Here is a 25,452-nt window from a genome sequence, read left to right as displayed (position 1 = left end):
GCCACTCTTCACAGACCTCAAATCTGATAAACAGCTCTCTACAAGCTACCTCTGACACCTCAACCAAATCAATTTTGTATCAAATTGACCAGCTCACCCTAGATCTCATGTGATCTCACCTTCTGAATCAGTCTACATGCAGGACTTTGTCGAAAGCCTTATTAAAATCCACGTAGACAATGTCTGCCTCCATCAATCCTCTTGATTACCTCTTCAAAAAACTAAATTTAATTTGAAAGCCACCATTACCCATACACAAAGCCACACTGACTATCCCTAATCAGTCCGTGACTTGATTTATCTCAACTGGCTTTCTATCGCAGGAGTTTGTCTTCAGAAACATGCATTGAATTGACAATGTTCATTTGTTTTTTTCTGTACATTAAGCATAACCACTAAAAATTATTTTGTTTACATATTGTTTTCATGATAACACATCATCACGATGCACTTCAGAGAAATGATATACTTTTGAAATATAGCCTCTATAGTACTTGATAATTTAACAGCTGACTTACGTGAATGCATCCTAAGCACAAAAAGGAGATGAATCCCGAGGTAATTTATTTTATTTAAGTTGATCAAAGATTACGTATTGGCCAGGTCCCTGCTCTCTTTCAAAACAGTGTCATTGACTCTTTAATGGATACCTAAGAATTTAGACCAAATCTTAATTTTGTGTCTCATCTGGGAAACAGCACCTACGATATTTAGTTTTCACACAGAATTTCTCTGGAGTGTCTACTTAGATTGGACAACTCAACTCATTGGAGTGGAACCTCAATCCTCAGTCATAAGACTGAAAGGCAGTTTGTTCCACAGAACAAAGCTGACAAGTACAACAATTTTTTAAAAAACAATATGGGGCCTATCTATAATTTTTTCATTTGAGTGTTCAGAACATGCAACCATGACAATGAGCAGTGCACATTGAGAAATCAATCATGTCCAGCATGAAAAATCTTCCCCAAATTTTTGAAACTCATTAATCAAAAAGAACTATACATCCTGTGCTAGTATATTATGGATTGAAATCCAAATGGATAATGAACCTACAGTAAAAAGAATAATGTACCTCTTCAATTATGCCATTGTTTTAAGCAGCAAAGCTACATTTTATAAGAATGCAAGACTAGACACAGCCATTTAATGGGCTATAAGTAACAAAATAATATGAGCTTAATAACGAGATTCATTGACTGCCACAAGAATATTAAGCGATTACTCTTTTCTGTCTTTTAAATGGAAAGATAGGCGAGTCAATAGTTTCTGTAGCAATGGCATCATCTTTCAAGTTGCGGTCCAACTTTTTCTCTTGACTGATTATCAAAGTATGAAATTTAGCCCCAAACTCAACAGATTTGAATTTTTGCATTATGGAGTTTTAGCTCTACAGTTTTCTCCCGAGCCTCCATTTCCTGTGAGTTAAAATAACAATACCTTGTTTTTGGCTCAATTACTTCAATAAACTGTGAGGATAGAAGTGTGGAATCTATGCACTTAACAGGTTACAGAGGCATTGACAGTTTACTTTATTGTGAAAATGGCAACATAAATACCAGTTTATATCAGGTATTTTTTCTTCTAAATAATCTTTCAACCAATAGTCATTGTCATTAATGTTACTCTATAATAAAGGCTGGAAACTGACTTTTTACTAATTTAGATCCATATTGAAGATGCTGCCCCCTCCCCCCCCCCCCTCCTCAATGCTCTTAGCAGAAGGATAGAACATTGCAATTAATCCAGAGTTTGAGTCAATCAGGTGACAGAACATATTTTAAAAGTTCACCTTTGGGGCATTTACAATTCCCATTCGCCTTTACACTGCTAATTCATTGTTTATTATAATTTACTGATGAGTCGCACATTAGAATATGTATCTGTATGCCTTGCCTGCTCCCTTTCAGTAGCACATCAAATGTAGGAAGGAACATAGTAATCCAAGTAACATCCTGGTAAAATACAGGGGGGGCATTTAAACCTTAATCTTTTTCCCAATCAGTACAATCATGCCTTAACTGTGAACTAATCCCAGAGACCTGTCCTCGTGATGCAAGCTTCATCATGCAGAAATCTTTACTGCACCAACACCCTCAGATCAGTGTTGCAGATACAACCATCCATACCTGATGAACATGCCTAGCAGATGCAAACAAACAAATATAATTGAAATTAAAGCTGTCAAGAATCATCACCAAATTCAAGCATGATCTAATTTTTTTTAAATAATGTAGTGAACTGAAACTCACTGGGCACTTAGCTTAGATCAAGGTTACATAAAAATGTTGGTTTCCTTAGTTTATAAAGAATGCTCAGTGATGCTATTTGCACACAACTCTCATCAATGAGACTAGATTGCAAAGAGTTCAACTGAGTTAATTTTAACTTCTACTCCAACTACTCCAATTTATAATCTAGCCGGCCATATTGTAATCTGAAAAAATTAATAATATTCTAAAATTTACAACTGAATGTCAAAGATTATATTACATGATGACACATCAACAATTTCCATTTATATTGCCATGAAATGTGTTAGAGTGCCTCATAGAGTGTTATCAAATAGAATTTATTTCCACATCAAATTGAGAGATGTTAGGGCAAGAGGTGGTTTTATAGGAGCATCTTAAAGGATGTCCATGTTGACCTATTTGCTCGCATTAGGTCCACACCCTTCCAATACTTGCACATTTAAGTGCCTATCTCAAAGATTCTTAAATATAGTGATCGCATCTAATTTAACCACCTCTTCTGGCAGTAAATTCCAGATACTAACAAATCTCTGCAAAAACCATTCCTCTCAATCCACTTTAAAACTCCTTCATTTTGCCTTAAATCTATGCCCTTGTTTTTGATATTCCTAAGATTGGGAAAAGATTCTGAATTCTACCCTGTCCATACCTCTTAAAATTTTAGATAAACTCCATCAGGTAATTATACCCGCATCAGGTCAATAATTATGGTGGAACAATTAAATCAACACTGTGCACAGAACAAAGTTATTTTGAGGATCAGATCACGGCAGGAAATGACATGATAATGCTATTTGAAATCCTGGATGAAAATATCAAACTTTACTTATCTTGGAGTCATCATAACTCAGCGAGCACAGGGAAATTGGATGAGCAAAACTGAGTGTGAATTGGGACAGGAGGGCAGAATCTTGGATTACCTCAAATGCTTCGAGAATGAAAGAAGGGAAACAGCCAAGACTGCATTGTGATAGACATGTGTAAATGTAACAAGAAAACAAATGAAAGGTCCAGAAGTAAACTGCCATGCACTTACATCACAATGCTTGAGTATTGTGTTCATTAACTTCATATTTCTGCACAGCAGCTGCATCTCAGTCACACAAAACGTTCAAGGTTCAATGAGAATCAAATACTAAGGATTTCCTTTCATTACTCTATTAACCAGGAATTAACAGTCTGTAAGAGAATGCAAATATGAACAAGCCATGGGAATCCTCGATTATATTGTGTTACAAGAACGTATGAAAATAAAAGTAGGCCACTCAGCCCTTCAAACCTGCCCCACCTTTAAAAATGATCCGGGCGGATCTGTCCTGGGCCTCATCTGCTCTTCTGTGTCAGTTCTCAATTCACCTTTCTTTCAAAAAAAATAATCTCTCCCATTTAAACTATTCATCTCCCCTTTATCACCTGTAAATGCTTTCCCTATTATTTTCCGCAATATCTTAAACCTATTGGCAGATGCTACACATTTCCTCCTTACAGCTTACTTTTTCCTCTGTCTGTTTCCTGACACGCTTGACTGTTACTCTGGTCCTTCCTTTTATATCCTTCCTCTCCTCATCTGAAAATTATTCTGCAATAATTTTATGTATAAGTACTATTTTAGAAATTCTGTAGCTGTACAGATGGTTTCGTCCCGAAACGTTGCCTATTTGCTTCACTCCATAGATGCTGCTGCACCCACTGAGTTTCTCCAGCACTTTTGTCTACCTTCATTTTATTCTCCTCTCCTTATCCATTCCCTGCCAACAAGGAACTGAAGATTGTTCAAGAAGGAACTGCAGATGCTGGAAGATCGAAGGTACACAAAAATGCTGGAGAAACTCAGCGGGTGCAGCAGCATCTATGGAGCGATGGAAATAGGTGACGTTTCAGGCCAAAACCCTTCTTCCCACCCCCCCCCATCAGTCTGAAGAAGGGTTTCGGCCCGAAACGTCACCTATTTCCTTCGCTCCATAGATGCTGCTGCACCCGCTGAGTTTCTCCAGCATTTTTGTGTACCAAGGAACTGAAGATGCTGGTTTACCAAGGAAAGACGCAAAATGCTGGATTGACTCAGTAGCCCAGGGATGCTGCCTGACTCGTTGAATCACTCCAGCATTTTGTGTCTTTTCTAGAATGTGTTGCATCTTTGCAGGCAAACCACTCCACCAGCACTGCTTTCCTCCAAAGTGCAGATAAGCAGCCTTTGTTCCTGTCAGATTTGACTGTGGAATTCAGTAGGTTAGTCAACTGCGAGAATTATAGGCATGCTTTATTCTAACACATCCACACATGGCACATTTTCAGTTGATCAGGGGAGGAGTCTCTGAATAAAGGCCTGACACAGAAATCATGTTCTCTGATCTAACTCTGGAGCACGAAGCCCAATAGTAGTTCCTCTGCTATCTCCCATCCTCCTTAATAGATTGAAAATAGTATCTTTATATTGTACAATGTCACAAGATGTTTCAGACAGCAGATAATGAAAATAGCTTGAGACGAAGTGCAAAGAATATACAGTACTGAAAGTGGTAGATAACTCTACAAGTGGTCGCAATTTTCATCATCAAGATTTGACCTTACTGCAAAGAGCTTTTGGCAAAATAGCTTCTTCATTAACTTGTCGTCACTCAGGCTCTGAGCAAGACATCAGTGCAGTGAGTGTGATATAGAAATTAATATGAGTAAATTACATTTGGATAAAAACATTTGGATAAAAATATAAAAGGAATAAACATTTGGACAGACAAGTTTTTCTCTTATAAAAATATTTGCTCCTCTTTACAGAACACACAAAGAGAATTTATCCCCTGAGGGCTGTATTGTTGTAAATTGTAATCTCTTTCATTTCTAGACCCAACAGCACATTTTTTTTTAATTCATCGATGAGTTTTAAAGGAAGCCTAAGCACCACACAACATATCTTCTGCTTGCAGTGTCAGCCTCGGGAATGCTTCCAGCTGTTGAATTAAACAAATATTCAATTATCAATTCTCCAAAAAATCCGGAGAAGGATCCCTTCTTCCACATATGGAAGACTCAGGAGAAGGATCAATGAATTGTCTGCTGCATGTCACATGCTTTAATTATCAGGTGCTCACTGGTCCTTTTGGACCCAGTCCCAACTTTCCTCGCTGTCCTTCCTGTTCTTCTCAGCTTCAATGATTTCTTTGTACTTCCGACGAAAGAAACCCATCTAGGGAAAAAAGAAAAATAGAATGCATCAGAGTCCAAAATAAATACAGACTGACTTACAAGAATTTAGTTTTGGCAAATATAACTGTGATCAATGAGGGCCTTTTACCCCTTGCATAATGTTGTTTATTTTGTGTTTAATCATCCATAGAGGTTACGTTCTAACCCACCAACAGTTGTCTCATCTGTATCAGCAGGAAGGTTGACTGATGCTGGTGTTAAAGTGTCTTCATCCCAGAAAACTGCAGTAAACCCTTTCCTTTGCACAAGGTGAACTGAAGTGACCTTTGAAAGGCTAAAATGTATGCAATTGCCAGGAACACTGAACTTGAAGAGCCTATTTTGCATTGGCTTCTATCACATGAATTCATATTTCAGTGAAATCATTGGGATTGCTTGCAAAAATCACTCAGAAATGTGAATGTGACATTCCCCAGTGCTGGTGATGATCATCATGGGAAAATACAAATAAAGGGAAAGGTATTAGTGGCCGTCATTGTCATTACTGTCAAGAGGTTCGTCACTAATTGTGCTATATTATAGTGGCCGCTAAAATTTGGATAATTACTGTTTACAAAATCCTCAACTAAACAGTTTATCCGTTCCTTTCTGTGGAATTTTCTGGTGAACTTCAGCAGACTCATTTACAGGATAAATTCAGTGATTTCGCAATTTCGGAAGAGGTAAACTTAACATAAAACATAGATCAGTGAATCTATTCCCAATTACACTCTCTTCAGGAACAGCTTTCATTCGTCAGTGCTCAACTTTCCTTATATTTGTTAGTCAGTATTTTCTTATTCCTGAGGGTTTGCTTATGCAAATCTCAGCGATGCGTTGAAAGCTTAAGTACACAAAGAAATGTTCATGTCCGGGAAGTCTTTCCTTTCAACTGCTTTTTAAAAAAAATAGTTCTGATGTTCCATTAGTATAAACTTGTTAGTAAAACTTCACATTTTTGGCAGCGTCTACTGACAGCAAAGGATAGGAGACTGACTTCCACAGTTCCTCTGCCTCAGGTGAAATTAGACCCCAACAGTTAAGCCTAACATCTGGCCTCACTTTCAACTTAATACATGGAAAACTGATCTCAACCGAGGGAAAAGTCTGGGAGCACAACAACTTTCACGGTCTATGCAATTTTCACCATTTCCGCAAATATCTATTTGATCTTAAATGTTTTCTACCATCAATATTATTATAGTCATAAAAATTAATCTAGGTGCAGCACCGTTAAGTGTGATAGAATTATCATCAGTTGTGGAGAACTGAAGCTTATTGATTTTGAAAGACTTTGCTTCTGTGATGTTTTCTAATTATATTTTCTTTCTTTAAATGACTTGCAATGTAATTTCATGATTTCAAGCTTGGGTCAGAAAATTAACGCTCATGTCAAAGAGAAATCCATAAAAGTTTTAAATCTAATACATAAACAGGCAGTTCTGGAAAATGCTGTGTAAGCACCAGAAACAGAAGAACAATACTGCACATTCTCAGTAGGACCTGGTATGCTTTACAGAAATTGAAGTACTTTTAAAATATTATAGAATCATGAAATCATACAGCTCTTCAGCTTCCATATCCATGCTGACCTTGCAGTACCCATCTTTACTAATCTATTCATCAGCACTTGGCTCATAGCCTTCCATGCATTGCAATTGAAGTGCTCACCTGGATATTTCCTAGTTGCCGTGAGAGTTTGGCTTCCACCTCCTCAAGCTATATATATTTCAAACTCAACAACTCTCTGGGTGAACAAATAAAATCACTTTATATCCCCTCTAAAGCTCTTACTCGTTACCTTAAACCTATGGCCACTTCTGGTGTGGGGAAAGGTTTTTTATTGACTCCTCTTTCTATCCCCCTCATAATGTTGTACACCTCTATTAAATCCCCTCTCAGCCTTCTATGCTCCAAGGAAAGCAAAGCCAACCTGTCCTGTACCCCCTCATGATAAGGACACTCCAACATGCCAGTGAATCTCCTCTGCAATCTCCAGTCTCCAGAGCAATGATGTCCTTTTATAATGGTGGAAACCAAAATGGCACATAATATTCCAGATGCGGTCTCACCAATGTTTTATAAAACTCTCACCCCCTCCTCCACCTGTGTGTGTGGGGGTGGTTATTGTGTGTGTGACGCCACAGGCCGACCCCCTCCTCCCACAAACCGCACGTTGAGGGGACGGGACCCAACGGGTCCCACTTGGTCTAGTTTTTTATAAAACTGTCGCTTGACTTCACTGCTCTTATATTCTATTTCAAAAGGATTTGAGTATAGTAGCAGGGAGGTTCTACTGCAGTTGTACAGGGTCTTGGTGAGACCACACCTGGAGTATTGCGTACAGTTTTGGTCTCCAAATCTGAGGAAGGACATTATTGCCATAGAGGGAGTGCAGAGAAGGTTCACCAGACTGATTCCTGGGATGTCAGGACTTACATATGAAGAAAGACTGGATAGACTCGGCTTGTACTCGCTAGAATTTAGGAGATTGAGGGGGGATCTTATAGAAACTTACAAAATTCTTAAGGGGTTGGACTGGCTAGATGCAGGAAGATTGTTCCCGATGCTGGGGAAGTCCAGGACAAGGGGTCACAGCTTAAGGATAGAGGGGAAATCCTTTAGGACCGAGATGAGAAAAACATTTTTCACACAGAGAGTGGTGAATCTCTGGAACTCTCTGCCACAGAAGGTAGTTGAGGCCAGTTCATTGGCTATATTTAAGAGGGAGTTAGATGTGGCCCTTGTGGCTAAAGGGATCAGGGGGTATGGAGAGAAGGCAGGTACAGGATACTGAGTTGGATGATCAGCCAATTATCATATTGAATGGCGGTGCAGGCTCGAAAGGCCGAATGGCCTACTCCTGCACCTATTTTCTATGTTTCTATGTTTCTTTGTTACAGCCTGGCTCAATTAGCATTCTATATATACAACCATATCTATCCATACAGGCAACTTCCGGGATTATTGTTGGTATCTGCAGAAATGGTATAGTTGAACTACACAGCCCAATGTTTTTAAAGAGCAATATTTACCAATTTTCACCTAAATTGTATGGGGCTGGAGATAGAAAAGTATTGGTAAGAGATCAGGTAGTGGGAACTTTAGAAAGTTAAAGTGAGAGGATAAGAAAAGAGTGCAGTGTAGTAAAATTGGTAATTATATCAAGAGTGTGATAGGGACAGAACATTCAAATGCCCCTGCAACTAAATCCAGAAATGGAAAAGTTTAAAAAAAATGTTTCAAGGCTCTGTTTCTGGATGTAGGCAGCATTCACAATAAATCAGACAAATTGTTGGCACTGATAGAAATTAAAATAAATGATGTGATAACCAATACAAAGTGAGCAAGGCTGGGATTTAGCATTCAATGTTATTTGATGTTTCAGAAGATAAGCAGACAGGATATGGAGTGAGGCACATGTGTTAATAAAGAATTTGATCAATAGTGAGAAATAATCTTAGCTCAGTGCAGATAAGAAATAGCGAGGGAAAGAAGTCACTGATGGTAGCAGTCTAAAGACCTTCAAAAACACTTTGTTGTTGGATAAGTATAAATCAAGAAATAATGGGAACTTACAAGAAAGGAACTATAGTAACAATGGGTGACTTTAATCTCCACCCACATTGGACAAAACAGACTGACAAATATAATCTTTGGGATGGATGCACAGTTTCTAAGAATAATACAACGTGAAGCAGCCAGGGAACAGACATTTTTAGATTCATTCATGTTTATGAAGAAGGATTGATTAATGATCTCACAATAAAAAACACTCTGGGAAGAATTATAACGTCATATAATTTCATATTGAATTTGAGATTCAGAATCCTAGGCCCAAAGCCAAAGTCTTACTTAAAAAAGGCAATTTCTGAACTAGGGAAACAAGGAACAGCAGATGCTGGTTTACAAAACAAGAAACAGAGTGCTGGAGTAACTCAGCAGGTCAGGCAGCTTCTCAGTAGAACATAGAAAGGTGCCATTTCAGGTCAGGAAACTTCTACAGACTGATTGGAGCAGGGGAAAAGGAAGTTGGAAGAGAGATGGGGCAGGACTGGGCCTGGTAGGTAATAGGTCGATCTATTACCTGGGTCAACCTGGTAAGGAGGGTTATTGATAGGCAAATGGTTGGAACAAAAGGCAGAGGTGAAGCTGCACAACAAAAGGAATGAGAGTTTAGAATTGTGAAGCTAAAGAAAGGAATGTAGGTGGAAGGGGAGAGGTAGGTAAGTCTAGGTGGGACACAGTGGGGAGTAGGGGTGAAAGAACAGGAGGATAATATAGGGGGAGAGGGGAGGGTTATGCATTTACCTGGAGAATTCAATGTTGATATCACAGGGTCATAAGCTGCCCAAGTGGAATATAAAAGTTGGCATGTCTCAATTAGCATTCTATATATACTGTCCTGTGCCTCCTCCACTCCGGCAGTGGAGGAGGCCCAGGACAGTAAGGTCAGTATGGGAATGGAAAGGTAAAATGGATAGCAACTGGGAGATCCTGTTGGCCTTGGCAGACCAAGCAGAGGTTTCGCCAAACACTTAAGTTCGGTCTGTTTCCAATCCATTTTAACTCCATACGGACCTTCACATCTGGGGCCTAACTCTCCATTGCCAGAGTGAGGGTTCACACTAACCAGAGGAACGGAATCTCATATTCTGCTTAGTAGCTTATCTCCCCGTCCCACTTAGGAAACCTGAACGGAAACCTCTGGAGACTTTGCGCCCCACCCAAGGTTTCCGTGCGATTCCCGGAGGTTTTTGCCAGTCTCCCTAATGGTCAAAAGTGGTTTCCGCTTCTTCTATGTTCCGGCGATTATTTCAAAAAATTCAAAACCGGCCGCGACTAAAAATAGGTTGCCGTTTTAAAAATCGGTAATTTTTTAGTCGAAGCCGGTTGCGATGCTAGTTGAAGGTGGTTGCCGGAGGTTGCAGGTAGTGGAAGGTAAGACCTTTTTTTCACCCAGTTTTATTCCAGGGAGGTCTTACCTTTTTGACCATTAGGGAGACTGACAAAAACCTCCGGGAACCGCACGGAAACCTTGGGTGGGGCGCAAAGTCTCCAGAGGTTTCCGTTCAGGTTTCCTAAGTGGGACAGGGGCATTAGAATAGTGAGAATATGGAGCCAAGTGGGGGAGAGGGTAGTATAATGTCAGACACTAGTGATGATAAGTAGCAACGGATGAGGTGGGGGGGAGGGGAGATTAGGCAGTTAAAACTGGTTGGGAAAAGGAGGGGGAGGAGGATAGAGCCAGCCTAGTGGGTGATAGATGGAACCAGGTAAAGGATGGATCATGGGCAGATTGAGCCAGTGGAGCGGGGAAGGGGATGTTAAAGGTGAACCATTGTGTATTTCCACTGCAAGAAAAAACAGACGCATATTTTGACTAGTTTACCTTCCAAAGCAAGACTGCAAGCAACAGGAAAATGAGGATTCCCACAAAAAGGCTAATGGCAATGATCCATCCAACAACGTAGCCACGAGGTTCCAGATTATGCAAGGCTTCAAACACCACCTAGACAAAGGGAAAGCTTGAAGTTAAACAGGTTCACAGATACCAACATTAGAGATTGAATTACATATGGTCAAGAGTGTTTTATTGTCATATGCCCCAGATAGGACAATGAAATTCTTGCTTGCTGCAGCACAACAGAATATGTAAACATAGTACATAACGGAGAAAAAAAGTTTGGTGTGTGTATATACACATGCACGCATACTCGATAAATAAACAAACAAATCTAGTGCAAATAAGTCTGTTGTAGTTCAGAGTTTATTTGTTGTCGTGTTTAATAACCTGATAGCTGTAGGGAAGAAGCTGTTCCTGAACCTGGACGTTACAGTTTTCAAGCTCCTGTGCCTTCTTCCCGATGGCAATGATGAAATGAATGTGCGGCCAGGATGGTGTGGGTCTTTGATGCCTTTTTGAGAGCGACTTCGATAGATTCCTTCGATGGTGGGGAGGTCAGAGCCGGTGATGGACTGGGCAGTGTTCAAAACGTTTTGCAGTCAATAGACAATAGGTGCAGGAGTAGGTCATTCGGTCCTTCGAGCCAGCACCGCCATTCAATGTGATCATGGCTGATCATCCCCAATCAGTACCCTGTTCCTGCCTTCCCCCCATATACCCTGACTCTGCTATCTTTAAGAGCCCTATCTAGTTCTCGCTTGAAAGTATCGAGAGAACCGGCCTCCACTGCACTCTGAAGCAGAGAATTCCACAGACTCACAACTCTCTGTGAGAAAAAGTGTTTCCTCGTCTCCGTTCTAAATGGCTTACCCCTTATTCTTAAACTGTGGCCCCTGGTTCTGGATTCCCCCAACATCGCAAACATGTTTCCTGTCTCTCGCGTGTCCAAACCCTTAACAATCTTATATGTTTCAACAAGATTCCCTCTCATCCTTCTAAACTCCGGAGTATACAAGCCCAGCTGCTCCATTCTCTCAACATATGACAGTCCTGCCATCCCGGGAATCAACCATGTAAACCTACGCTGCACTCCCTCAATAGCAAGAATGTCCTTCCTCAGTCTTTTCCGCTCCTGCACGTTCAAGTTGCCGAACCAGGCCATGATGCAACCAGTGCACCTCTCTCCAAGTTTGATGGCTAAAGTACTTTTGTCCAACATTCACACATTGTATAACGCAGCTCCTGCAAGTTTTTCCAAAAATTAAATAATTTCTCTGAATTTAATTTTCCCATTGCAGTAATAAGAATAAATTCCCTTGTAAAATAAACCTTTGAGAGAGCATTAGGCATGCATGATAAGTAGAGTCACAGAGTTATAGAGCTAATACAACATGGAAACAGACTTTGGCTCACGTTGTCCATACCGATAAATTGGCATGCTGCACCAGTCCAATTTACCGGCATTTGGCCCTTAGCCCTCACAACCCTGCTTATCCATATATCTGTCCAAATGCCCATTAAAAGTCATAATTACATCTGCTTCTATAGCTTCCTCTTGCCGTTCATTCTAGATACGGATTACCCTCTGAGCAACCCTCTGTTGCCCCTGAGGTCCTTCTTAAATCTCTCCCCTCTCACTTTAAGCCCATGCCCTGTGGTTTTAGAATCTTTTCCTCTGGAAAAAATGCCCCGCTTGATCTTGTACACCTCAATAAAATCACTCGTCAGCCACCTATGTTTCAAACAAAAAAGTCTCAGTCTATCCAATCTCTGCAAGCCCACAAGCTTAGATGACAACCTGGTGACTCTCTTCTGCAGCCTTAGAAACTTAATAACATCCTTCTTATAAAAAAAGACACAAAGTGCTGGAGTGACTCAACAAGTCATGCAGCATGCTTGGATAGGTGACGTTTCAGGTAGGAACCCTTCTTCAATCCTAACCCAATCCTGCTAAGTTACACCAGCACTGCATCTTTTTTTCTGATCTTTTGATGGAGAAAATGTACTTGTTGCAACAACTGAAGATAGCTGAGCCCAGGACAATGACCAGAGGAACTCCAATGCACTCAGGCCAAGATGATTAACCTCCCACCGCATTGCATCTTAAACTTTTTTCTAATAATGGGGCATTAATATCTCGGATCACCGTTCATGAGTTCTAGCTTTATCAGATCATCTTTACATTTTAATTTAATTTAATAATGGAATTTACATTTTAATTTAATTATGGAGCTTTCTCTTAATATGTATCATCCTTGCAAGCTAAATTAATGATGGCAGGTGTTATGTTCTTTAGGACTCCACCAACTTGGTGAATAGCATTGTAACTTCTGCTTTTGTGTATGTGGCTGGGCTGAGGTTGAAGGTTGTATATGCTGGGATATACTGTAAGAAAACATCTCTACCTAGAAAACTGTTTGGGCAGCAAACCCCAACATTGTTATTTATGAAGTATAATGAAAAAGTGTTGAAATTCCCTATATCTGGTTTGCATATTGTAAATTTCAGAATGTGGCCCCTATAATTTCCATGATGTTTCATGTTTATGGAAAGAACATTATCATAATCACATCTGAGCACACATAAGACATTGTTGGTGTAGTTTTGGGAATGGCAACATAATTCAGTCTCTGGTTTGGTGCTGAAGCAATTTAGCACTTCATCAAAATGTGGTTGTTTTTCACACGTTAGTTCAGGATCTGATTTTGGGAGATTTCCTAAAATGACCCTTAAAAACCATGACAACTGCACGTCTGTAAAAATTTCCCAGATGTGCCCACTGACAGAATTTTAATACAGTCCTATTTCTGGAAAGACTAGCCTTTTAGTCCCTTTCCTCTATTTTTTTTATTTTTACTTTAAACCGTCGACTCTGCTTTCTCCATTGATTCCGATACTAAAACTGAACAGATATTTTTTTTTAAGGATGCTGGTATTATTGTCTAATTACATGAATTCTCATAATTGAGTATTTGCTTGGCTAACTTAATGAGCAGTAAAAATCAGTCACATTAGTGTGCAGCAGGAAGAGATGGGTTCCCCTCCCGGAAGGAAATTAATGGAAGAGTACAACACCCAAAACAAAATCTTATAATGACTCACTTAATCCTACGGCAATGTTCATCTAGCCACTGATTCACAAACCAGTGGAAATATTCTTGCATAATTTAAAATCTTGTGTCGTTATCAGCTCTCCTCTGAAACATTCTTCTTAATAAGTCAGGAAGTATTACTTCTTTATTTTATTTAAATCTTTTTGAAAGCATACTTCAACATTCCATTCCATCTGCTGCTTCACCAGAGTGTGGGTGTGTTGACAACAGCTGACCTTTGATTTCTAACTTCCACATAGGATTTGTGCAGGCTTCCTTCACAAGCAGAGGTCACGTATAACTTATCCTGGAGCTCTCAACTTCAGGGATATATTAGGAGTCACGTTTATGATCAACCAGAATGACTCATATGGCAATCTCATTTGAACATAAATTTTCAAACCTCCATGCTGAGCGTGCTTCTAATAAAGAACGTATGGCACAATTGTGACCACAATATCCGTGTACTTTCTTCCTGAGCATGTGGAACTGAACAGTCTCAACTTTTATTATTCAGCGCCTTCGATTCAAGAATAAAACATTAAAAGGCGGGTTGTTTTGCCAGGAATAGATCTGAGTCACATGAATAAAAAATTAGGATGGATGACTAAAAGCTTGGTCAAGGTGCGATGAAATTTAAGACGGCAAGATAGAGAGAAAGTTGAGGAATTCCAGAGTTTAGAGTCCATCTGAACATACTTGGCTAATAAAGTACATCTGAAACCAATTGCCAATTATAGAGCAATGAAAATCAGGGATGTGCAAGAGGTCAAAATTGGAAGAGCGCTGAGATCCCTAAGGGTTTGTGGTTTGGTTGGGGTGGGTGGGGTGGGGGCAAGGAGAGAGAGGGGTTGAGGCTATAAAATACAAGACGACAATTTTAAAATTAAGGCATTACATTAAAAAACATGATTTAAATCCCCTCGGATGCTTTATTAAATAGCAAAAACGTGTGCTTATAAAGTGATATTTGGTTTTGCGGTATAGCTAATTGCCATCCATTTAAACTAAAGTATTACATTGGCTCATTGTATCACTCTTGCTGCTGAGTCAGAGATTTGCAGATTAATGCCCCACTCCACAGGTTTGGATAGATGTTGAAATGCTATCTTTCATGCTATCTTTCATGTAACACATTAAATTCAGCTCCTGTGCTCATAAAAAAACAAGAGGAAGATTTGTAGGCCATTTGGCCCCTCAATGAGATTCTGGTTGATCTGACTGTTCACTTCAATTCAAACATCCTTCCTCATTCTTAAGTCCCCATGTATTATAAAAACTATCAACCTCAAATTATTCAATTATTCTGTATTCACAGCCCTTTAGGACACAGGATTTGACAGATTTGTTGTATTGTCTGAACAAGGAACACTACTGCACAGGAACAGGCCTTTCAGCCCACATTGTCTGTGCTATACACGATGCCAAGGCCAACTATTTCTGATCTGCTTGCACATAATCCAAATTCCTCTATTCCCTGCATATCCATGCTCCTATCCAAAAATCTCTTAAATGTCATTAGACAATAGACAATAGGTGCAGGAGTAGGCCATTCGGCCCTTCAATGTGATCATGGCTGATCATCCCCAATCAGTACCCGGTTCCTGCCTTCTCCCCATATCCCCTGACTCCGCTAGGTTTAAGAGAACTATCTAGCCCTCTCTTGAAAGTATCCAGAGAACCGGCCTCAGTCGTGTCTGACACCGCCACCCCCAGCAGCCTGTTCCAGGCACTCACTGTGTAAGAATCCTGCCCCACACATGTCTTTTGGTTTAGTTTATTGTCATGTGCACAGTACAGTTACAGTAAAAAAAACTTTGGCGCCTTTGAGGGGGGGCGGGATTAAAATCCAGTTTTCTACTGCTTATCGGAGGCGGACTTCCTCAGGCTGCCAGCTGCTGAAGAATAATCGATCGGACTTCCATTCCCGATTTTTTTTTTTAATCGCGAGACAATTTAATAATTATATTAAAATCAAAAGCAACTTCTAACGCCTACAACGTGATGGATCGCAAGAACGGGACAAAACAAAGTGTAAGTCGTTTATTTTACATATAAACTTGCTTCTTGGGGTGGCTTTAATCTAATTTTACGTTGCAAAAATGTTATTTGGGCCCCATACGAACCGGCAGTGTTTTTCATGCCGATATGGAGTTCAAATTCACCGCAAATGCAACGTTCCAATCGATAGCTTTCCAGAAAAGCCCACGCGCAAGATGATTTAAATGCTCTTTTTTTTTTGGACAATCATGTCACAAGAGCATCTAAATCGTCTATATTTTGTGTTATTTCTATCCATAGTCAATATTTTTATACTAAATATCAGTTTTAGTCCCAAGTATTGTGCAAAAAAATAATAATTTTAATTATATTGAGTGGATGTTTCTAGATTAATTTATGGGAATTAAACATTAAATTCATTCCATCTGGCATATAAATTCATGACAGTGAGATTTAAAAATCATGTTATATTGTGAATTCTAGTGTGAATGGGACTAGTTTGTTATTTGGATACTTAAGCTATTTAAAAAATATATCCTTTCCTTAAGAAATGGAATCTACAGGACATTCTTAATGGGAAAGTAGTGGGCAGAATGCATGTCATGTGTGGTTTGAAGAGCAAAAACTTGTAGTTTACAATGCCAAAATTGAAAAGTTGAGGAAAAACAAGGTGTACAGAGTTGCTTATTGGTTACAATCTGAGGAGTATGATGATGCTACTGATTATGATATGCCAATATACCAGCTAGCAACTGATCTTCTCCATAAAGACTTGGTCTATTGCTAGAAATTGTAATTTATTTACCTATCTGTTAAGGACTTACAGCATATAATACAATAATATTAAAGTTCTGATCTTGAGAATATCACATTTTTGAATTTTCAAGGCAGTCTGGGTATTTATTACTATTTCTGTCACAACGGTCAATTTTGTAATTAACTACAATTAGGTAATTAACTAATTATATGCTTTAATTTCAGGTCATCCAAGTAAGATGTTTTATATTTGTTTCAGAATGCTTCAATCTATAATAACTAAAAATGTCATTCAGTTCTCTTAATTTTTAAGAAAGTTATGGGCTTTTGACTGTCCTCGATCACAGCTTTTGTGTTTAGTCAATGGAAAAGCAATAGGGAACAAGATGCTAATTTCCGAGTATGAAAATGGCCATAAATGACTTTTTTAATACTGAAAATATGAAAGTGAATTGGGTGTCAAATTAAACTTCTTTTTATGCTTTATCTGATGGGATAAATTGCAGACTTGATTTTTAAAATCTCAAAGTTTTGTAACATTGCTACATCTATGGAGCGAAGGAGATATGCAACGTTTCGGGCCAAAACCATTCTTCAAATGCCCGAAACATTGCCTATTTTCTTCGCTCCATAGATGCTGTCTCACCCGCTGAGTTTCTCCAGCATTTTTGTCTATCTTCGATTTTCCAGCATCTGCAATTCCTTCTTAAACATATTAATCAAGAGACTGTGTTTTGAAGAATTATCTTTCGACGGCATTGAATGTATCGTGGAGAGCTCGTGGATGCGTAAAGAAACTATCTCCTTACCCTTGTCTTTAATCATAGTGGCTAGAGGAAAATATTCCCTGAACGATATAATAATCTGCCACTACACAGGGGTTCCCAACCATTTTTGTCCCGTTTACCCCAGGCAAATTTAATAGCACATAACAATGTTATTTCATTTATTTATGAGCAACTAATGATGAACAGATACTGGTATAGCAGAACCAAACACAGTCAGTCAATGAAAAAAAAAAATCTACAAATCCAGAATCAACATATTTTCCCCCTGGGAAGGAGAAATGTACCCCTGGGAGTAAATTTACCCCAGGTTGGGAACCCTTGGTCTAATCTGTCCAATCCTTGTACCTGCCCAGATGTTTCATTAACACTGCGATATTACTTGCCACAACTACCTCCCCCAGAAGCTCATTCCATACACCCACCACCCTTTGTATGAAAATGTAATCCCTCAGGTTCCTAGTAAATCTTTCCTCACTCATCTTAAACCTATGTCTTCTGGTTCTCAATTCCCCTACCCAAGCAAAGAAACTCCGTGCGTCTTCCCAATCTATTCCTCTCATGATTTTGTACACCTCTATGAGATCACCCCTCATTCTCCAACAATCCAAGGAATAGAGTCGTAACCTGCTCAACTTCTTCCTATAGCTCAGGCCCTCGAGTCCCGGCAACATCCTCGTAAATGTAAAGTGTCTTGCCATTAATTGTCCATTTTCCCCTTATATTCAACCTGCCGATGGCAGCCTCGCCAACAGTATCTTTTTGTCTTTTCTGTTATTTTTAGTGTGTTTATCCTTTACCGCACGATGTCTAAAGCCAATCTGAGAAGGGTGTCACCCTAAAAGGCATACTCGACCTGGGAACCAGGCAATAGCAACACCCACCATTGCTATGGCGGCACAAGAGTGGGAGATAGATGCATAGAGTTATAGAGTGATAGAGTGAGGAAACAGGCCCTTCAGCCCAACTTGTCCACACCGGCCAACATGTCCCAGCTACACTGGTCCCACCTGCCTGCGTTTGGTCCATATCCCTCCAAATTTGTCCTATCCATGTACTTGTCTAACTGTTTCTTAAACGTTTGGATAGTCCCAGCCTCAACCAACTCTCAAGTCACAGAGAGGTCTTTCAGTTAACATCTTTCTCTCTGTTTTATTGAGAGATGATGCCAGTGATGTTCTGCTGGGAATTCCCTTCAGTACCATTATTCATCTTCTTGTTCCCTCTGATCATCATCCCACACTTCTGTCACTCAGGTTCTGGGTGTCATGCTGTTCCTCATCAGGGATGGCTGTTATCTTCAAATCGCTAATTTGTGCAACATACTGTGCACAACAGTGTAGTCTTTACATGCGCTTACTGTCTACTGCAGCACAACCCTAGAGTGATGCAAATGCTCAAATTTCATTTTGGAAGACTAATGATATTTATCATAACGATTCTGGTGCTTGTATGGTTATGCAGAATAAAGGGTTCTTCTGATGACCCACAACACCAGGTCACTGAGGCAGTGAGAATCCAAACAGTGCATATATTGAGTGAAAAAGGGCTCCCCAGGGAAATTAGTGGAAATGTTCAGTCATAGAGTAATAAAGCGTGGAAGCTCAGGCGCTTCGGCCCAACTAGGCCCACACCGACGAACATGTCCCATCTACACTAGTCCCACCTGCCTACATTGGGCTCATATCCTTCTAAACCTATCCTATCCGATCCAGTGTATTTTAAACTGTGATAGTACCTGCCTCAACTACCTCCCCTGGCAGCTCACTCCATACACCAACTACCCGTTGTGTAAAAAAAGTTGCCCCACAGGTTCCTATTAAATCTTTCCTCCCTTACCTTAAACCTACAGTGCCCTCCATAATGTTTGGGACAAAGACCCATCATTTATTTATTTGCCTCCGTATACCACAATTTCAGACTTGTAATAGAAAACAAAATCACATGTAGTTAAAGTGCACATTATCAGATTTTAATAAAGGCAATTTTTATACATTTTGGTTTCACCATGTAGAAATGACAGCAGTGTTTATGCATACCCCCCCCCCCCCCCTCCTCATTTCGGGGCACCATAATATTTTGGACAGCAATGTCATGTTAATGAAAGTAGTCATGTTTAGTATTTTGTTGCATATCCTTTGGATGCAATGACTGCTTGAAGTCTGCGATTCATGGACATCACCAGTTGCTGGGTGTCTTCACTGGTGATGCTCTGTCAGGCCTGTATTATGCTTGTTTTGGGGGCTAGACCCCTTCAGTCTACTTTTCAGCATATAAAAGCCATGCTCAATTGGGTTCAAATCGGGTGATTGACTTGGCCACTCAAGAAATGACAATTTTTTAGCTTTGAAAAACTCCTTTGTTGCAGCAAATAGGATGTGTCTATACACTTCAGAATTCATTATGCTACTACCATTAGCAGTTGTATCATCAATGAAGATTAGTGAGCCAGTACCTTCAGCAGCCATACATGCCCAGGCCATAACACCCCCCAAACCGTGTTTCACATATGTGGTGGTATGCTTTGGATCTTGGGCAGTTCCTTCTCTCCTCCATACTTTGCTCTTGCCATCACCCTGATATAAAGTTAAGCTTCATCTCATCTGTCCACAAGACCTTTCTTCCAGAACTGTGGTTGCTCCTTTAAGTACTTCTTGGCAAACTGTAACCCGGCCATCCTATTTTTGCAGCTAACCAGTGGTTTGCATCTTGCGGTGTAGCCTCTGTATTTCTGTTCATGAAGTCTTCTGCAGACAGTGGTCATTGACAAATCCACACCTGACTCCTGAAGAGTGTTTCTGATCTGTCGGATAGGTGTTTGGGGATTTTTCTTTACTATAGAGAGAATTCTTCTGTCAAAATTTGACAATGTGCACTTTAACCGCATGTGATTTTTTTCTATTACAAATCTCAAATTGTGGAGATCTGAGGCAAATAAATAAATGAAGGGTCTATGTCATTTGATTTGTGATTCCTCTACTCTGGGTAAGTCTCTGTGCATGTATCCTATCTATTCCCCTCATGATCATATACACCTCTATAATATCACCCCTCATCCTCCTGTGCACCAACGAATAAAGTCCTCTCCCTATAGCTCAGACACTTGAATCGCGGCAGCATCTTCGTAAATTTTCACTGGATTTTTTCCCAGCTTAACAACATCCTTCCCATAGCAGGAAGACTAAAACTGAACATAATAATCCAAATGTGGACTCACCATTGTCTTGTACAACTGTAACATAATTTCTGTACTCAATACCATGACTGATGAAGGTCAATGTGCGGAAAGCCTTCTTGGCCACCCTATCACCTGTGATATCACTTTCAAGGAACAGTGTACCTGCTTTGCTCTATAACACACCCAAGAGCCCTGTCATTCACTGTGACTCCTGGCCTGGTTTGACCTCAAAATGCACACTTCGCACTTGTCTGCATTCAGCTCAATTAACCATTCCTCAGTACACCTGTCCAACTGAACAAGATCCTGCTGTAATTTTTGATAACCTTCTTCGCCATCTACTATGCCACAGACTTATGTGTCATCTGCAAACTTGCTAATCTTGCCTTCTAAATTCTCATCCAAATCGTTGATATGGCCGCAAACAACAAAGGACCCAAAAAGCTCTCTGAGGAACATTTCTAGTCACCAGCCTCCAGTCCAAAAAACAACCTTCCACCATCATCCGCTGCTTCCTTCCACAAGAAACTGCAGATACTGAAATCTTGTGCAAAAAGAACATGGATAGGCAATGTTTCGGTTTAGGACCTTTCTTCAGAGTCCTGACGTGAAACATCGCCTATCTGTGTACTCCTGAGATGCTGCCTGACCCACTAAATTACTCCAGCACTTTTGTGTTTTTTGCTCCAGCACTTGTAGACTGATCCCTGCTCACTACCCTCCAGTCTCTGTCTCCATCTTCACCCTTCCTTTCTCCAGGTGACTATTATCTACTAACTCACCCTCACCCCTTCATCTCTCCTCTTTATACTGGTCATCTTCCCTCTACTCTCAGTCCTGATGCAGGGCCTTGACACAAAAAGCCAACAGTTCCTTTCCATCCACAAATGCTGCTTAACCCGTTTGGTTCCATCAGCAGCTTGTATTTGGCTCTGGACAGACTGGATGAAGAAAGATGGTTTTGATGTCTGAGGAGTTCAGCACTAGTGGCTACATTGTAAGGATCAGGGATGAGCCAGGTGGGAATGAGAAGTTTCTTCACCCAGAGAGGGGTGAACTTGAGGAATTATCTACCACAGAACAGAGGTGATGACTTTGTTGCAAGAAGGAATTAGATTTTGCCTTTTGGGCAAAGATATCAAGGAATGTGGGAAAGGAGCAGCACCTGGGTACTAAAGCTGGATGATGATGTATGATCATAGTTAGGGGGTCAGATAGGCGATTCTGTGGACGCAGTCAGGAGACCCGGTTGGTAGTTTGCCTCCCTGGTGCCAGGGTCTGGGATGTGTCTGAACGTGTCCAAGATATCCTGAAATGGGAGGGAGAGGAGCCCGAGGTCGTGGTACATATAGGTACCAATGACATAGGTAGAAAAAGAGAAGAGGTCCTGAAAGGAGAATTTAGGGAGTTAGGAGGAGGGTTAAGGAGAAGGACCGCAAAGGTAACAATCTCTGGATTACTGCCTGTGCCACGCGACAGTGAGAGTAGGAATGGAGCGAGGTGGAGGATAAATGCGTGGCTGAAGGACTGGTGCAGAGGGCAGGGATTCAAGTTTCTGGATCATTGGGACCTCTTTTGTGGAAGGTGTGACCTGTACAAAAAGGACGGGTTGTACTTGAACACGAGGGGGACCAATATCCTGGCAGGAAGATTTGCAATGGCTACTGCGGAGACTTTAAACAAGAACGGTTGGGGGGAGGGACTCAAATAGATAAAGCTAGTAGACAGTGTGTGAGGCAGGAGGCAGAGAAGGGAAGCACCCAGACCCAACATGTAGGGGGGGAAAGAAGAAAAAATAAAATAAACAGAGAATAAGAGGTGGTGGGTTTCTTAAATGTGTGAGCAGAGAGACAGAGGGGTGTAAAATGAGGGTAGAAGCAATAGGTAGCAAGGTGAAAAGTAAAAGTGGCAGGCAGACAAATCCAGGGCAAAAATCATAAAGGGCCACTTTTCAACATAATTGTATAAGGGGTAAGAGCGTTGTAAAAACAAGCCTGAAGGCTTTGTGTCTCAATGCAAGAGCATTCGTAATAAGGTGGATGATTTGAATGTGCAGATAGCTATTAATGATTATGATATAGTTTGGATCACGGAGACATGGCTCCAGGGTGATCAAGGCTGGGAGCTGAACATCCAGGGATATTCAATATTCAGGAGCGATAGACAGAAAGGAAAAGGAGGTGGGGTAGCTTTGCTGGTTAGAGAGGAGATTAACACAATGGAAAGGAAGGACATTAGCTTGGAGGATGTGGAATCGATATGGGTAGAGCTGCGAAACACTAAGGGGCAGATAACGCTAGTGGGTGTTGTGTACAGGCCACCTAACAGTAGTAGTGGAGTTGGGGATGGCATCAAACAGGAAATTAGAAATGCGTGCAACAAAGGTAAAACAGTTGTAATGGGTGACTTCAATCTACATATAGATTGGGTGAATCAAATTGGCAGGGGTGCTGAGTAAGAGGATTTCTTAGAATGTATGCTGGATAGTTTTCTAAACCAACATGTAGAGGAACCAACGAGAGAGCAGGCTATTCTAGACTGGGTATTGAGTAATGAGGAAGGGTTAGTTAGCAGTCTTGTTGTGCATGGCCCCTTGGGCAAGAGTGACCATAATACGGTTGAGTTCTTCATTAGGATGGAGAGTGACATTGTTAATTCAGAAACAAGGGTTCTGAACTTAAAGAAAGGTCACTTTGAGCATATGAGACGTGAATTGGCCAAGATTGACTGGCAATTGATTCTTAAAGGGTTGACAGTGGATATGCAATGGAAGGCATTTAAAGATTGCATGGATGAACTACAACAATTGTTCATCCCAGTTTGGCAAAATAATAAATCAGGGAAGGTAGTGCATCCGTGGATAACAAGGGAAATCAGGGATAGTATCAAAACAAAAGATGAAGCGTACAAATTAGCCAGAAAAAGCAGCCTACCAGAGGACTGGGAGAAATTCAGAGTCCAGCAGAGGAGGTCAAAGGGCTTAATTAGGAAAGGGAAAATAAATTATGAAAGAAAACTGGCAGGGAACATAAAAACTGACTGCAAACATTTTTATAGATATGTGAAGTGAAAGAGAGTAGTTAAAACAAATGTAGGTCCCTTGCAGTCAGAAACAGGTGAATTGATCATGGGGAACAAGGACATGGCAGACCAATTGAATAACTACTATGGTTCTGTCTTCACTAAGGAAGACATAAATAATCTGCCGGAAATAGCAGGGGACCGCGGGTCAAATGAGATGGACGAACTGAGTGAAATCCAGATTAGTCGGGAAGTGGTGCTAGGTAAATTGAATAGATTAAAGGCCGATAAATCCCCAGGGCCAGATAGGCTGCATCCCAGAGTACTTAAGGAAGTAGCCCCAGAAATAGTGGATGCATTAGTGATAATTTTTCAAAACTCCTTAGATTCTGGAGTAGTTCCTGAGGATTGGAGGGTAGCTAATGTAACCCCACTTTTTAAAAAGGGAGGGAGAGAGAAAATGGGGAATTACAGACCAGTTAGTCTAACATCGGTAGTGGGGAAACTGCTAGAGTCAGTTATTAAAGATGGGATAGCAGCACATTTGGAAAGTGGTGAAATCATTCGACAAAGTCAGCATGGATTTACGAAAGGTAAATCATGTCTGACGAATCTTATAGAATTTTTCGAGGATGTAACTAGTAGAGTGGATAAGGGAGAACCAGTGGATGGTTATATCTGGACTTTCAGAAGGCTTTCGACAAGGTCCCACATAAGAGATTAGTATACAAACTTAAAGCACACGGTATTGGGGGTTCAGTATTGATGTGGATAGAGAACTGGCTGGCAAACAGGAGACAAAGTGTAGGAGTAAACGGGTCCTTTTCAGAATGGCAGGCAGTGACTAGTGGGGTACCGCAAGGCTCAGTGCTGGGACCCCAGCTATTTACAATATATATTAATGATTTGGACAAGGGAATTGAATGCAACATCTCCAAGTTTGCGGATGACACGAAGCTGGGGGCAGTGTTAGCTGTGAGGAGGATGCTAGGAGGCTGCAAGGTGACTTGGATAGGCTGGGAGAGTGGGCAAATGCATGGCAGATACAATATAATGTGGATAAATGTGAGGTTATCCACTTTGGTGGCAAAAACAGGAAAGTAGACTATTATCTAAATGGTGGCCGATTAGGAAAAAGGGAGATGCAACGAGACCTGGGTGTCATGGTACACCAGTCATTCAAAGTAGGCATGCAGGTGCAGCGGGCAGTGAAAAAACGAATGGTATGTTAGCATTCATAGCAAAAGGATTTGAGTATAGGAGCAGGGAGGTTCTACTGCAGTTGTACAGGGTTTTGGTGAGACCACACCTGGAGTATTGCGTACAGTTTTGGTCTCCAAATCTGAGGAAAGACATTCTTGCCATAGAGGGAGTACAGAGAAGGTTCGCCAGACTGATTCCTGGGATGTCAGGACTTTCATATGAAGAAAGACTGGATAGACTCGGCTTGTACTCGCTAGAATTTAGAAGATTGAGGGGGGATCTTATAGAAACTTACAAAATTCTTAAGAGGTTGGACAGGCTAGATGCAGGAAGATTGTTCCCGATGTTGGGGAAGTCCAGGACAAGAGGTCATAGTTTAAGGGTAAAGGAGAAATCCTTTAGGACCGAGATGAGAAAAACATTTTTCACACAGAAAGTGGTGAATCTCTGGAATTCTCTGCCACAGAAGGTAGTTGAGGCCAGTTCATTGGATATATTTAAGAGTGAGTTAGATGTTGCCCTTGTGGCTAAAGGGATCAGGGGGTATGGAGAGAAGGCAGGTACAGGATAC

General features: G+C 40.6%; 1 protein-coding gene across 1 annotated transcript in view; it reads right to left on the bottom strand.

Moving 5' to 3' along the window:
- Positions 1-4,269: 4,269 nt before the first annotated feature.
- Positions 4,270-25,452, bottom strand: part of itga9 (integrin subunit alpha 9) — a 377,946-nt gene continuing 356,763 nt past the window's right edge. The window contains exons 27-28 of the mRNA XM_033020414.1: positions 10,831-10,950; positions 4,270-5,439 (exon numbers count right to left, since the gene is read on the bottom strand). Coding sequence (XP_032876305.1) covers positions 5,341-5,439; positions 10,831-10,950 — 219 coding nt within the window. The 3' untranslated portion in view covers positions 4,270-5,340. The remainder of the gene's footprint in view (positions 5,440-10,830; positions 10,951-25,452) is intronic.

This window comes from Amblyraja radiata, chromosome 4, assembly GCF_010909765.2.
Source record: "Amblyraja radiata isolate CabotCenter1 chromosome 4, sAmbRad1.1.pri, whole genome shotgun sequence".
NCBI lineage: Eukaryota > Metazoa > Chordata > Chondrichthyes > Rajiformes > Rajidae > Amblyraja > Amblyraja radiata.
Note: the sequence above shows the minus strand (reverse complement) of the source record. Positions and strands in the feature narration are given on the sequence as shown.